Source organism: Ovis canadensis, chromosome 4 (genome assembly GCF_042477335.2).
Source record: "Ovis canadensis isolate MfBH-ARS-UI-01 breed Bighorn chromosome 4, ARS-UI_OviCan_v2, whole genome shotgun sequence".
NCBI classification, from domain to species: domain Eukaryota; kingdom Metazoa; phylum Chordata; class Mammalia; order Artiodactyla; family Bovidae; genus Ovis; species Ovis canadensis.
In genome coordinates, this window is record NC_091248.1 from 80,129,918 (window position 1) to 80,145,290 (window position 15,373).

General features: G+C 55.0%; 1 protein-coding gene across 5 annotated transcripts in view; it reads right to left on the reverse strand.

Moving 5' to 3' along the window:
• Window positions 1–684: 684 nt before the first annotated feature.
• The window catches only part of ADCYAP1R1 (ADCYAP receptor type I), a 61,007-nt gene continuing 46,318 nt past the window's right edge, over window positions 685–15,373 (reverse strand). For 2 of the 5 annotated variants that reach the window (XM_069586712.1, XM_069586711.1), the window contains 4 exons: window positions 10,929–11,012; window positions 7,432–7,561; window positions 5,924–5,965; window positions 685–4,438 (listed from right to left, as the gene is read on the reverse strand). In XM_069586712.1, coding sequence (XP_069442813.1) covers window positions 4,250–4,438; window positions 5,924–5,965; window positions 7,432–7,561; window positions 10,929–11,012 — 445 coding nt within the window. In that variant the 3' untranslated portion in view covers window positions 685–4,249. The remainder of the gene's footprint in view (window positions 4,439–5,923; window positions 5,966–7,431; window positions 7,562–10,928; window positions 11,013–15,373) is intronic. The other 3 variants (XM_069586714.1, XM_069586713.1, XM_069586709.1) reach the window with 2 other exon arrangements.

The following is a 15,373-nucleotide window of genomic DNA, read 5'->3' on the forward strand; positions in this document are numbered from 1 at the left end:
GCTGGTGGTTTTACAAATGAGGCAAAGGTTAATCCAGGAGGGCTCAAAGCAGTTGACAAACAGCATGGGGTCCCCCTTTCAGAGGTCTTTACCCCAGAAACAGCTCACATCTGTGAAGTTTCCCTTTTACACACCAAGGCATCTCACTTGAATCTCACTCCTGACCTGTGGGTCAGATTGAAAATCAGGTCCTCCCATTTCTCAGATCAAGAAGCAGAGGCCCAGAGAGGATCAGTGCTGGAGGACAGAGCAGGTGGTGAAGCCAGACTGGAACACAGGTCTCCCGTCATGATACCAACCCCAGGCTCCTCCTGCAGTCTGGAGTCCTGACACCCTCCATAGCCAGAGCCCTTCTCCTGTGCAAGGCTGAATGTTTTCTGGTCAGAAGCTTTATTGGGTGTCTTGTTCTGGCTCATGTACAGGGCAGGCACACACATCAGCAGGCCCATTTCCCCACTCAGGTTTGTAAAGCATCCTGGGTCCCAACATGGCACAAGCATCATATTAAGCCCACCTGTCAGGGTTTTCTCAGCAGCCCGAGGGGGAGGCTTGACCTGCAGACCACCAAGTTTCCTCCCAGCTCTAGTGCTCTGTGTGTCTCCCCAGAGTTACATGAGGAAGGAGTCCAGGCCAAACAGCAGATCAATGGCAGAGCCAGGAGATGCCCAGGTCCCCTGTTCCCGGCTCAGAGCTCTTCCAGCAGGCATCCATGGTCACTGGGCCCCAAGCAGGAATTTATGATGATGAAGCACTCCCTGCTTTGACTCTAGGGTAGCCTTGGGTGGGTCAAGAGTACTCAGAATATTACAAAGAAAGCCTCTTCAAGCTTTCCTCCTGGGAAGGGAGAGTGTCAGGTGAGGGCGATGAGTCATTATCCACTCATGGTGGGTGATGATGGACTTGGGAGTATTTGACGCCTTGAGCCTGGCTCCAGCTCTCTGGTCCTGTCCCCTGGGGAAGTTGGTTCAGGGAGGGCTGGGGGTTAGAGATGGAATGACTGCGGGCCACTGGGTGTGTTGAGTAGGGTCATAGAGCTGCCCCAGAGACAGAAAAGGTGGCTTGGCCTCAGGCATGGTGGGGAGTCATGAAGTCTGTCATGCTGGGAAACACCAGAGAGGCCCTGAACCCATATACCCACACTCCAGCCCCTCACAGGCTCCCTGACAGGCTCAGCATCCTTTACTTGGCGACCCATCTCCCCCAGGGCTGGAGTCTCTCCCAACACTGCCTGTTCCTTGATGGGACAGTCATGACTGAGGATGAGAGATTTCTTTATCCCAAGGAAAACTCAGCCTCCCCTGGACGAGTTCTGTTCTTCAAGATTGCATAGAACAAAAACAGCCCCCTTCTAGAGTCATGGAGTCGGATAACTCTGCTCCTCTCCAGCCTGGCCCTTTCCAAGGCCCTTTAGCCCCTCATCCTTCAGCATGATTCCTACCTGTTCCAGGCCCAGGCAAACACTGCAGTCTTTGCCTGGAGCCATTCCCAGTAGATAGCTGGTGTTTCGACAAGAATTTCAGAGATCTAGGGGGCTACACAAACTATCTAGTCTTTTGGCCCATTATACAAATTTGGAAAAAAAAACGGTCAGAGAGGGAAGTAACCCTTCGTTACACTGTCCCCCCACTGCCATGACCCTGAAGGACAGCTGCCTACCCTCCTGGAGCATTCAAAATACATCAACTGCATCTGCTCACAAGGCTGGCAATCATCTGTTCAGAGAGAAAAACCAGCCAGCAGAAACCTGGAGCCTCCATGAGGATGTGGGCTCAGGGCTCAGGTGGCAGCATGGCATGGGGATTCGGGATGGATTTTGTTTTTGCTGTTTTGTGATGATAAATGTATAAAATCAAAGCCTCCTCTTCCATGTGAAACAGACCTGCTGGTGGGTATGAGGACGAAGAAACAGGGGCCATACTCAAGGGACTGCTCCTAGGATCTGGGGATAGCTGTTGCCCACCCAGTCGTGGCATCCTGACCCGGCTGGGACACAGGGGGGTCTGCACATGGTTCTGCAGGCACCTGGCCGACGGCCCCTGGCCTGAGCCTTCCCTCCGGCCCGCCAGCTTCCACTCTCAGGGTCCAAATGGAAGGGACAGGTGTCCCTTTTCTAAGACAGGGAAAATATACAGAACTCCCCCCTCCCTCCACATGTAACAAACACAGACACTCCAGAACCATAGGCGATACACACAAGAATGATGCATGCCCTTCTAGCGCCTTGGCTTTGAACCGGAGAATTATTGGAGCACAGAGCCTGGAGAAGCCCTGAGAGCCACCTCATCTCACAAATGCAGACACTGAGGCCCAGAACAGGGAGCGCTATGTCTGCCATGTCAGCAGTCTGAGCCCCACTGGGACAGATGCTGTGTCTCTGAATTGAAGCCTGTGAATCCTTCCAACCTGCCAGGAACAGGTCTCCCAACAGGGCCCCAAATGCAAGGTGGCCAGAGGACAGCCCCTCAGGTAATACACGAGGCACTCAGACAGAGGGAAGGGCGTCACGAGGCAGGCGCAGGATGGAAGGGCCACCACATACCCCATCGCCAGCCTGAGTTGCCAAGTATGTCCAGGCAGGGCAAGCAGGCTGGTTCTCCCTCTTTACATGGGGCTTATCTCTAAAGCAAGCACTAAGCCCTTCCCCAGTCACTTCACAGGCCTTGAGGAACAGGTCCCTAAGCCCCCTGGGCCCTTTCTTCTTCATAAAGCCAAGCAAAGCAACATTCCCCATCCCCCCGAACTCTCCAAGCATTCCAGAACACAACCACAAAACAAGCCCACAAAACACTTGGACAGCAACACCATAAGCTGATACAAATGAAGCGGGTCCCACATAGAGGCTATGGCACTCTAGCACTTTCCTCCACCTTCCCTGAACCTGGCTCTGCCCCATTTTAAATTCTTAGGCTGTGATCCGGTAACTTGCGGCTAGACGGTCAGGACAGGAGTCAGGGTGCAGTCACTCCTCCCATCAGCAGCTTCTGCTAACAGGCATGGTGGATGGGGTTTCCCACCTCCCCCCACCAAGCCCTAGGACACATTTGGCATCCATGCTGACTCAACATCCAGAGAGAAGTCTCTGCAGAGGTCTCAGATTTCGGTAGCTAAACCCAAGCCAGAGGCTAACTAGGGTTCCTCACGGTCCATGAGGGTGAGGGGGCATGAGGGGGAGCCCCGGTCCCTGGACTTGGGCACATGGAGGTGTAAGGTGCTGCAGGATTCACAGGAAGGCGGCTGGTTCATCCTAGTAATGGCTTTGACTTCAAGGGAAATAGGAAAGGGGAGGGCTTAGGGGCTCTGTGTGGTAGGTATGGTTGGGGAGCAGTTTCTCTGAGGCATCCATCTCTCAAACTTCTGCAAGTGATGCCTGGGGACAGGAGGGGGAAAAGGGAAACTTCCAGAAGAACCTTGCCTGCCTTGAGTCAGGGATAAAATAACGAAGGTGGGGAATGTCTTCTCTCGTGGATCCCTCCAAGCTCTTTGCATCTAAATTCCACTCAGATCCACTTTTCTGGATCTTGGCAATTTTTTCTTGGGCCAGATGAAAAGCACCAGAACTTTTCTCTGGCCTTAGCCCTACATCCAAACTGAAGTCTTTGATGGTAGATTCCTGGAGCTTTCCGACTGTCTGATGCCCAGGAGCTGGGCACCTGGGCACCTGGACACCAAGATATTGGGTGAGCATGGGTCTGCCCGCACCAAAAAGCTGTCTGACCATCCAAGCTGGACTTCCAGTAACCTTGGTGACTGGACCAGGCCTGCAAAGGGCCACAGAGTGGCAAGTAGACTCAGAGTCCACACTGAGAGTCAGACATTGCAGGGGGCACTTGTCAGGCAGGCCCCTGCCCAAGGCTCCCAAAGCCAGGTCAGCAGCCTCGGCCCATAGGAGGCCTTCCACTCAGGGTCAGGTGATTACTGAGGCTGATGGGGATGGGGTGAGGTGGATCTGGGGACCTGCTTGAGGTGAGCAGGGACCCTGAGGAGAGGGGGAGGGATGGGATGACTTTCTCAAAATAAAGGAGTATTTACATGTCTGGGGTCAGGGCCCAGGGGCCCATGGTGGGTGGGCCCAGCGCCAAAACAGGGAGGCTAGACAGCCGCCTGTGCCCCGCATCCTTCTCCCACCTCGGGGGGCCAGGCGCCCAGCCCAGGGCCTGCCCGAAGGGAGAGAAGAGGCACAACATGCGTGGGCCGGCGCCCGACCGAAGCCCCAGCCTGTGTACAGAGGAGAGGAGGGGGCAGGGTGGGCTCAGGTGGCCAGGTTGTCGGCCGGGAGGCCAGACATGCGGATCTGGGAGCTGCTCTTGCTCAGGATGGAGAGCTGGGTGCCCCCATTCACGCCGCTGCTGGCCAGGGACGGATGCCGGTGCTTGAAATCCATGGTGAAGTAGCGGTTCACCTTCCAGCTCCTCCACTTCCGCTTGATCTCCGCCTGCACCTGCGGGCGGCAACTCGGGTGGTCACTGCCGGATGGACACCCTCTCACACCTCACCTGCCCATCCGGGCACCCTGGCCGTCCCAGGAGGGCACGCCCAGTAACAGCGGCTGCGGATGAGGATCTCCTGGAGAGCTTTAACAGCCCAGATGCCCAGACCATTCCCCTGAACCATGACACTCAGATCTCTGGGGTAGGGCTCCCACATGTTTTAAGGCTTTCTAGGGGATTCCAATATGCTGTTAGGGTTGAGGATCACTAAATAAAGCACCCTTCTGGGTGAACTCCCAACACATTGCTCCTAGTATGGTACATGCAGGGCATGCCCAGTTTCAGAGTCCACATGCCAGCCTCCTCCAACCAGCACCTTTGTGTGGCACCCACAGCCTCCAGTTCCAGCTCCCACTTCCACCATTGGCCCTGATAAGCTGCTTGGACTTCTTCTTGTTTCTTGCAGTCACTACCTGCAGGGTTCTGTCCGCCTCTCTTTATCCTTATCTAACCCCTCTGTTGGAGAAGGCGATGGCAGCCCACTCCAGTACTCTTGCCTGGAAAATCCCATGGACGGAGGAGCCTGGTAGGCTGCAGTCCCTGGGGTCTCAAAGAGTTGGACACGACTGAATGACTTCACTTTCACTTTTCACTTTCATGCATTGGAGAAGGAAATGGCAACCCACTCCAGTGTTCTTGCCTGGAGAATCCCAGGGACAGGGGAGCCTGTTGGGCTGCCGCCTATGGGGTCGCACAGAGTCGGACATGACTGATGCGACTTAGCAGCAGCAACCCTTCTGCAGGTTGTCTGAGAAAGTCTTATTTCTCAGATACAGAATCAGGGGAGCCTGCCACAGTCATGCAGCCAAGACCCAAGCACTTGGTGCAATGACTTCTCCCCACTCTTCAAAGCCACCCACCCACTCAGCGCCTCTCCCATCTCAGCATCTCTGTTCTGGGTTCTGCTCAAAACATCATCCTAACAGGCTAAAGCAGGAGGCCTGGCAAGGGAGCATTACTAGAAGATTCCAGGCCTCTCCCCAGGATCAGTCAAGTCCACTCTACAGGGGACAGGTCTGAGCAGGCAGGCTGGCGTGCTGGGGCAGTGTCGAGCATTGGACAGCTCCCTGCTCAGCACCCCTGCCCAAGAGCAGCCTCATGAACTGTAGGTACCATTTCCTGTGGATGGTACTGTAGGTACCATTTCCTAAGGTTTGTCTTATGGTGAGCCCTCCCAGGCGGGTTTGCACTCAGAAATTGATGCCTTTATGGAAGGATCTCTGCTCCTGAGGCTGGGCCTCAGCAAAGCAGGAGAGAATCTGGCACCAGGAAAGGTGGCAGGCTTGGGGGGAGGCTGTCATCCTCCTCCTGTAGCCACTGGGAGTCTGCGGAGCCCTGGTCTGGAGGATCAACCCTGTGTGGCCAGCCGGTCACACCCCTGTCTGCTCCCCAGCAAGCTGCACCTCCACCGCTAAGAAACCCAGGATCTTACTTACCTCTCCATTCAGAAAACAGTAGAGAACAGCCACCACAAAGCCCTAAGGAGAGAGAACAAACAGAACCTGAGAATGCTAGCAAGGAACCTCCCACGTAGGGTGTGTGGGAGGCAGCAGGAGCGGGCAGTGACACCAGGAAGCAGAAAGATAAGCTGACCGAGACGCAAGCACCTGCCCAGGAGCCTGCAGTAAAGCAGTCAAAGTTCTGCTCCACTGAGACGGCCACACCCCTGAAGCCAAGTGGCTGGTGGCGGCATTCCCTCCCACCCACAGCCCTAGCTTTGGATCCCACATTCCCTTGGTCAAATCCTTCCCATTCCCAAGGGCCAGCTCTGTCCCACTTTCTAGAAGAGGCCTTCTCCACATACCCCAAAGTCTTCTCCAGGCTCCCAAGCCAGCCTGCAGGCCCCCTGAGGGCGGCACTCCTTCAGGACAGAATAGCCTGTCTTTATCCACCACCACCTCCCAACTCTGTTGGCCAGACAGCTTCGTACATGGACCGCACAGAATACCACGTGGTTCCTGCTACCTAGTAGGTGTTTGGCTCTTCTACATATATGCTTGACTTATAGTCTGTGCATTTAGAATTCCTGTGCTGAGAGATAGGAACCCAGGCTCTGACTCCCAGTCTGGGGCTTTGCCAATAAACCCCTCAGCCTTGCCAGGGTAAGAACCTGATCAGGTGAAACAACTGAGTTAAAATGGGAGGAGGGAGAGAATCAAGTCAGATACACAGAATAAATGGGAGGAGGGAGAGAATCAAGTCAGATACACAGAATAACTTTTCAACCTTCAAGGTCAAATACTCCTCTAACGAGCTGGGCTTGGGAGAGGCACTGTATCCCAGGGACATTCAAGGGAGCCAACCTTGCCTTCACTGACCCACTCATGCACCCACCTGATGCGTCACCATGCATCCCTGCACTGACTCACTCTGCTTCACTCATTCATTTACAACCCTGTCTGCTGATTCCTTCAAGAACGGACTTACTAGTCCTCCAGTTTTCTCATTCCCTGGATCACTTATTTATGTAACTGTTCATCCCCTGTTCAGCTCATTCAGCTCCCTGGGATCAGATCCTGTGCTGGGGATCTCGACCTGGGTAACTCAGAGCTCCAGCACTCAGAGGAGGACGTCAGATGTGGACAGAGAGGTCTCTTGAGGACACTCCACCCATCCCCAGGGCTAATGCTGAGGGAGAGGGAGCTGCTGTCTGCTGTCTCTGATGGCCCAAGGGAGGCCTGGCTCAGGACTCCCAGATGCACCAGCAACATGAAAGCACCCGCATGTCTTCTCTTGGAAGCCTAGAGGGCAGATAGTATGAAGGGCCCTCCCAGGTGTCTTCTAATCTAGTACTGTTATTCCAGAAGGGGAAACTCAGAGCTGAGTTTAAGTTAACGACTTAGGACCACCAACAAGGTAGAGGTCAGGGACCTGGCTCCCCACAAGCTCTTCCCTACACACACACACACACACACACACACACACACACACACACCACGCCTACCTGGAAGGAGCCCAGACCCAGCTCAAACACGAGTCTCTCCCTCTTGCTGACGTTTTCCGGGGAGAAAGCAAAGACCGTGTAGTGGATTCCAAAGAGTGGGATGAGCAGCAGGGTGGACCTGGCGAGCCGTCTGTCGGGAGAGAACAAGCTGTCTGCTCCGGGGGCCGCCAGGGCCTGAGGCCGGAGCCGTGCAGGGCAGAGAACCGCAGTCTCAGCCCCTCCTCTCCCAGGAGGAGCCCGTGCCCATGGATGCCCTCAGGATTCTCTCCCAGGGTGTGGGTCCTAGGGGAGATGGTCAACAGAGCCCCAGCTTCCAGAACTCCCTGGGAAGTTCTGGGGAGACTTCCCTCAGTCTGCGGGGTGCCCATCCCCCTAGGCCACACTGGTGTCCCGTGGAACCACTGAACGTGCACGGGTGAGTATGTGATTGGCAGAAACCTCTCTGGGGAGATATGAAGCCCTCTGGAAAAGTGAAGTCAGGGCAAAATCCTGCGGTGGGATTCGGACAGACAACGTGATGCATCCTCAAGCAAAACAAACATTTTTCAGCTCTGAAAGGAAGCTCTCTGCGCCTGGAAAGAGCAGCTCTAGGGGACCAGAGAGACAGCCAGCTTCTCTGAGTCTGGGGCTGGCCAGGGACGCTCATGGAGGGCGGTGGGGAGGTGCTGACCACTGTGAGGGGGATGGGCCCAGAGGGTGGAGCACAGAAGGAGACTCATGGGAGGGATGCTAGGGAGGATTTACTGACCCTGAACGTAAACAGCCACCATCCAGCAGGAGGAACCTGCCACCTGGGAAACTGAGTCAGAGGTTGTGAAGACGGCTGTCTGCGGGGTGGGAGTGGCAGAGGGAAGAGAGAAATGGCCCTAGGGACCTCACTACCCCCTGCGCCCAGCTCTCCTGGGGTTCCTTGACTGCAGCTGGCTCCTAAGCCGAGCGGAGTGGGACCCTGAGGGGATGGGGCACAGAAGCCACGGGGAAACACCAAGAGGAAGCATGGTGACGTGGGCTCCTGTGGGTCCTGCTCAGGGCAGGGGGCCTCCCAGGGGGCCTCCAAGAGTGGGACCCCATCTCCGCCCACCCCAGCAGACTGGTTCTCTTTGGACCTCCTGGAAGAACCGGCCCCACCCTGCAGGTGCAGTCTGCCCCCTGGAGCCCTCTGAGCTTCAGCCTCACCCTCTCTGGCAGACCTCAGTCCATGAGGTGGGTAGCAGAAGATGGGGGCAGCCCTTTGGTCTGGGGCAGTTACACTAGGTGCCCCTCTCTCTTCCCAACCCCAGCCTTTCTGGGAGAGACTATTCCACTGAATGTGAGGGCTCCAGATTTTCAGGAGAAGCAGAGTCCATAGAGTCTGAGTGACGCCTACTCAGAGGGAAAGGATGGGGAAGGGGAAGAAAGAGAAGCAGAGGGGAGGTACGCTAAGAAAGGGGAAGGAATAGCCTGGGGAGACCTCCAAGCGGGTCATGGCTCAGTCCTGGGAAAAAACCCCTCAACTGCCCAGCACCCACCAATCTTCCACATGCTCACAGGTGGCCGCTTCTGCAAGACGTGGGGGTGCCTGGACCAGAGTGGGGGTCAACAGGATCCCACTCAGAGCCTGGCTGTGGTCTTGGAGTACCCTAGCCTCTCACCTCTCCTCTCCTCTGTCTGTCCTCTCTCAGAAGTGGCTCCTTGATGGCAGGTGTGGTGCCTCACTTATCTGTCATCTACCCTGGCCAGCATCTGCCAGGCATGGGGCCCATGCTCAGAAAGTGTGCGTCCGTGAAGGTACAGCCACACGGGCCTGGGATGATACACCCCAGAGCCCTTGACACTGGGCATGACCTGAGCGCCCAGGTCCCGCTCATCTCCAGGCACCCAGAGCCTCACCCCAGAGGATAGCAGGGAGTGTTGGCTGAAGAATGAAAAGCAAAGTTGTCTGGAAACACAGGAGCATGGACATCTTGAGGGCCCCTCTGTGACCCTGACTAAAGAGGTTACTTTAAAGAGCAGCTTAATTGAAGAAGTTGAGGAGAGAAGGCAGCCCGACCTCCTGCAGTCCCTTTCGCCTCTCCCCAAATGGGTCTGTTTCCAGGGATCTGTCTGTGCAGTTTGACAAGTGAAAGTGTTAGTCGCTCAGTCCTGTCTGACTCTTGTGACCCCATGGACTGTAGCCCGCCAGGCTCCTCTGTCCATGGGATTCTCCAGGCAAGAACACTGGAGTGGGTTGCCATCCTGTTCTCCAGGGGAACTTGCCGATGCAGGAACTGAACCCGGGTCTCCTGCCCTGCAGGCAAACCCTTTGCCATCTGAGCCACCGGGAAAGCCCTAGAAATCAAAAGGCCAACCCTCTCCAGCATTTGTGGTGGCAGAGGACGGGACGGGTTCAGTATGTGAGAAACACAAGCCTTCGAGCACTTCCCAGCCCCTAGCATACCAGAGTGCAACCCAAGGGCCCTGCCCTCCCTCCCCCGCAGCCCTACAATGGCCCAGAAAGAACGAGGGATTCCTGCCAGGGACCCAGGCATCCAAGTGACTCCTGACAGACGCAGCAGTGGAAGTGGACGAGGAAGGCACTGGGTCTCAGAGTTCGGGGACTGCTGTCCCTCAGAGCGAGGACCAGAGGCCTTGGAAGGGGGACATAAGGTTTGAACCTTAGAACCCCTCCTTGGGGAGTCACAGAATCACGCTATGATCTGATTAAGCCAGAGAGACAGTGACACAAGCCTTTAGACTCTGTCCTCCTGCCCCAAGAAGGCATCGATGGGCAGAAGGGGCCTAAAGAAACACAAAGGAGAGCTTCCTACAACCAGAGATGCCCAAATGACAGTGGGATCCCCCACTTAGAGGGCTTTTCAAATAGGGGCTGGAGCTCCAGCTAGAGATGCTTCAGGGTCTAGTGCTTAGGACTCCCTGGGGGTTCAATTCCTCGCCCTGCCAACCTCTGGCCTTGAGTGAGTCATTTCACCTCTCTGTGCTTCAGTTTCCCCACCTGTAAATAGAGGATAATACAAGTACCCATCTCAAAGGCTTGTGTGGGAGTACGTCACTCTGCAGGTGACGTGTGAGTGAGGCACCTGGGTGAGGGTCCCGCCCCCTGCAGGGGGACCGTCTAAGTGAGTTCAAGCTCAAGGCTCTTAAAAATCATCTGACAGCTGCAAAGGCTGAAACCTAGAGAAGTGGGGTGTTGGGGGAAGACCACACGTCGAAGCAGCATCGGCAGAGGCTTCCAAGCTGCTTCCTCCTCAGAACCAGCTGCACCACGGCTGCTCCCACGACGTCCATAGCCCCATCCCTACCACCTCCCCTCATACCGCAGGCCACAGGGTTGCAGAGAACTCACAAGACGCACAGATGTCAACATGCAACAGCCGGGCAAGGGCTCAGGGCTGGAGGCACAGGCTCACTCCCCGCTCTCCTCCAGCCTGGGCAGACGGGAGCTCCAGGTGGAGGCAGCAGCAGCATGCGTCCCCCTCCCATCCAGCACACCCGGCCACAGCCACGCCACGCACACTTACAGAGTAATGGTGGACAGTTCTGACATCTTGCAAGAGTGCTGCTGAGCCCGCTGTGGCTTGCAGTAGCATTTCTGCACGCAGCTGCTGGGTGTGACAAGATCAGCATTTCTGTCAGCTGGGGGCATTGGGCCACGAGAAACTGAGGTGGGAACTTAGAGCGGCACGGCTCACAGGGAGGGTAGAGCGGCTCAGGGTGTAGAGACGAGCGGGGGCATCACATGGAGGAAGCTGAGGGCCGAGATGCGGTCAGCTCTGGACATGGAAACACACACACCCCTACATATACACGTGTGCACACAGACACACAGGCATACGTGAGCACTCACACTGGGAAACCAAAAGGTGGCGGTGGGGTTCACGGGAGAGCGTGTGTGTTTAGAAGTGGGGCCTGGCTGGGTCTCAACACGGGACCAGGAGCTGTCTCCGGAGTTAGCTCCAGGCTTGGGGCATGGCCTTGCCAGAGATCCCAAGGCAAGAGGGGCAGCTGGAAACACCTAAAATCAGGCCAGCTGTAGGCTTGCTTGTGAAAGCCAACTGGAACATCCACTGGTCATCCCCTGACCCTCTCCCTCCTCTGCCTGCGCCTTCCTCTGACCGAACCTTGAGCACCTCGGCATGGGCCTAAGCGGAGAAGAGGTAGGATGGGTGGACAGGATGCGGATGATAGACACTACACACCCACCAGGCAAGCTGAAATGAGATGAAAAATCCACTTTCTGAGTGGACTGAGTCACACTGCAGCAGCTCAACAGCCACGGGTGGTGGTGGTTCCCAGACTGGAGGCCCTGCACCACTGCTGAGGCTCCACTGCACAGCGCTGCCCAGACTGGAGGCCCTGCACCACTGCTGAGGCTCCACTGCACAGCGCTGCCTAGACTTCTCCATAGAAGTTCAACAGGCAGGGACTGCGGGCTGAGGGGACACCCTTCGGGCTCTGCTCCACTGACTGCAGAAATAAGCCACCTTAAGGAGCCATCCACACCTGGGTCCAGGATGCCTGTTCAGCTCTACCTGCCCCTGGGGGAGACACAGAGCTCTGTCTCCTCAGAGAGGCTCAACTTCCATCTCTTCTAGCCCCTCTCAGTCCTGCTTACCCTTGGGCTGGCACTACCCATTTTTTTCCCCACCCCTGACAAACATCTAAGAGATGGAGTAAGAGCTGCGCCATCTTGTCAGACTGCAAAGGAGAGGCCCATTCCACACACCTTGTTAGGCACCGTGAACCAGAGCTGCTGGTGAACTGAGAGACCTGCGGGGGTCTGATGCAAATGAGAATGGATACGCCCAAAGAGCCCAGACCTTCGGCATTCATGGATCCGGAATGTGTGATCCCAGCTCTGTAAGAGTAAGTCTGAAGGTCCCTGACATGTACTGACATATCATTTAGCTGAGGTAGACAGCTGAATCACACACACCATAGCTGGGGCAAGCTGAGGTCCACCCAGCATCCTTGCCTCAGTCAGGTGTGTGGTTCTCCTTTAATTAACAACATCTTTCACTTCATGCCAGTGGGTGCTACTAGATTCTTCTACAGATGAGGGATGGTATGAGGCTCTGCTACCCAGACGAAGCATCAGTACCACCTGAGAACGTCTTAGAAATGTAGAAATTCAGAGTTTCAGACCTACTGCCTCAGAATCTGCATTTCAACAACATCCCTAGGTGATCCGCCTGCAAATCAAAGTTTCAGAACACTGTTGAGAGGAAGTCATGTATCTGAGAAGTTTCTTCATGTGCCTCAATGAATATCAAAGGTCTTTTTCGTGTACAAAGAGACAGATGGACACATAAGTATGTTTTTCTCAATAATTAAGAGTTTAATTGGATATTCAGAAATGGAAGCCATTCTAGTCTTCAAATTTATTCTCTACCTTGCCCAGGTTGAAAGATTGACTACTCTCTCCTAAGGCAAGTGGCCTCACCCCTCAACCGTGGTCTGGGTGAGCCACAAAAATCAGAGTCAGGGAGCCTGAGAGCCCAAACCTCACAGGTCACTTCATACACACCAGGCTTAAACTCTCACCCCGAACTCTAAAGCTTTAGCTGTTCTCCTCCAAGACCTCTTCTCCTCCAGTTTCCAAGTTGTCCCTATTCTTTCTGAGCCCTGGATACAGTAAACACAGGCCCTTCTGATTTCTCTAAATACTACTAAAGGCCATTTAGCAACAAGTAAGCTGGGAAATCACACCCCAGTAAAGATGTGTGTCTCTACGGGGGAGGCAGGGAGGGTGGATCAAAAGTTGCACCTGATGCCTGGGAGGGCTCCCAGGAGAAGGGATAAAGTTAAAGGACCTTCTTCCCAAACACCCTCCTTCCCCCAAACCTCCAGTGACTGTTCAAAGGATCCAATGAAAAGAAACCAAAAGGAAAGAGGGTGGCAGAAAAGCCAGAGACAGGCACGAGAAAAATGTCCAAATCGCCGAAAAGTCACTACAATTAGTGGGGGGAAAAAAGAAACGAAATTCAGTCAAGAGGAAGAGATTAACCCGCGTGGGCTGATCAGCTCCATTCTGATTTGGATCCAAGGGGATAAGCAACTCAGATAAGGATACCGGGTGGAAGCTGCGTGGAGAGCAGCATCGTCGGCCTAAATCAGAGGCGGCAGACCCTTACAGCGGGTACAGGAGTGACACCCACATCTGGGAGTCAGGGAGCTCCCAGGCCGGGTTCTGCCACAGCTTTGCTGGGTGTCTGCAGGAAGGTCAAACACTGTCATCTATAACTCAGGGATGCAGCACATGGGTTCTTCAGACCTTGCTTTGGTCTCAAGCTAAATAAAGCCCACGCGTGTTATAGTGCCTTTTGTATGTAAGGCTGCCTGGACTGTAGCCCCCAGATATTAGACAGAGACCCCTGCAGGGGAACCTTTTGTAGGCAGGATCCTTGTCTATCTCACCCTGATCCTACTGATCAGCATAACGCTAGACACATAGCAGACCCACAGAATGTCGTGACCTGAATTGAACATTCCCCATAGGGTCCCTCCGGCTGCTAAGATGCTGTGCCCCGTCAAAGCCTGGCCCAGTCCCCAGAGAAGCACTCCCCACCACACTGGCACTCCAATCAGAAGCCCAGCTAAACAGATCTTGGAGTTTCCCTGCCCTCCCTCGCTACCCACCACCACTGAGGACCTGCCAGCCCCCTGTGCCTCGTGTCTAACCTATGGCTTGGGGACCTGAGTCCAAGGTTTTGTTTGGCCACTGACTTGCTGATCTTAGGTGTTGCCACTTTCCTTCTCTGGACCTCAGTTTCTCCACCTGCAAAATGTGGGCAACCATTCCCTATTGACAATCCCTAACAGGAGTTGTTAGGATAGGGTACTCCTAGACAGAAGATGGGGAGAGCATGTTTTGGAAGGAGAAGACAGAGCCCCATGTGAGCCTCAGGCTGTGGGCTGAGCTCCTGGACTAAGAGCTTCCTGGCTGTACTTCTGCCTAGACAGGGAAGAGCCTGTCTTCAGAGGCGAATGTTGTCTCTCCGACACTGGGTAGGTCACAGCCCTGCTGAGCTATGTACTACATCACAGTGTCTGTTCTCTTTCCTTTACCCCACGGGGCCATGGAGATCTGCTCTGTGGGGTCCCTGAGGGGAATAAAGACGAAGTTTCCCTCCCTGACCCAGACTCAAGAGGCTGCTCCAATGCCCATCTTGCAACAGGAAGACCGCTGGGAATAAAGCCAGCTCCCTGCAGAGACAGGCCTGAGATGCTCTCAGCACAGAAACCTCACCCTCCTTTTTCTAAGCCAGTCAGCTTCTCACAGAGGTAAACTCTGGTCCCAAGAAAAGGAAGGTTAGCCCTGACCCCAGAATGGGGCTGAGCCCTAACCCCTGGCTTCAAAGAGCATTGAGCCTAAGCACAGGCTTAACCAGGACTCAGGCCCACACTCCATGCCTGGCCACTGCCCAAGTTCTGAGCCCAGCCACTCCTCCCAGCAGCCAGTGAGAGCGGAGGTGGCTCAGGGCTGCTGGCCCTGCAGGAACCCCAGCCCTCAACAGGTCCTTTGATTGGGTCTGGAGCACCATCTTGGTCTACAGAGGAGGGCAAACCTCATCATCTGAGCCGCTGGAACAAACCTACAGGAAAAGGAGTGAGTGCTGGTCTGTGGGCACAGGCAGGAGGTCCTCTCGGTCTCTCCTGGGGACTCCCAGGCTTAAATTTGTTCTGGGAACAGAGGGAAAAACCAAAAAATTGTTGTGGGCAGATCTGAAAGGATCTCAGCCCAACACAGAACTCTGCTGACCAAGGGGATTCAGACACAGCTCTGAAATCTCCCTCTCCCATCACATCCTGCCCCTTTTTGAATTCCCCCATTGTTCCCTCCTCTCCCCACCCAGCAGTAGACACCTCCCAGCTCAAAGCACTCCAGGTAGGGCAGTTGTGTACAAGGCTGGAACCCACTGCGGCCTTTTCTTCCAGGAAGCCTTGTTTAATATTATCATCTTGC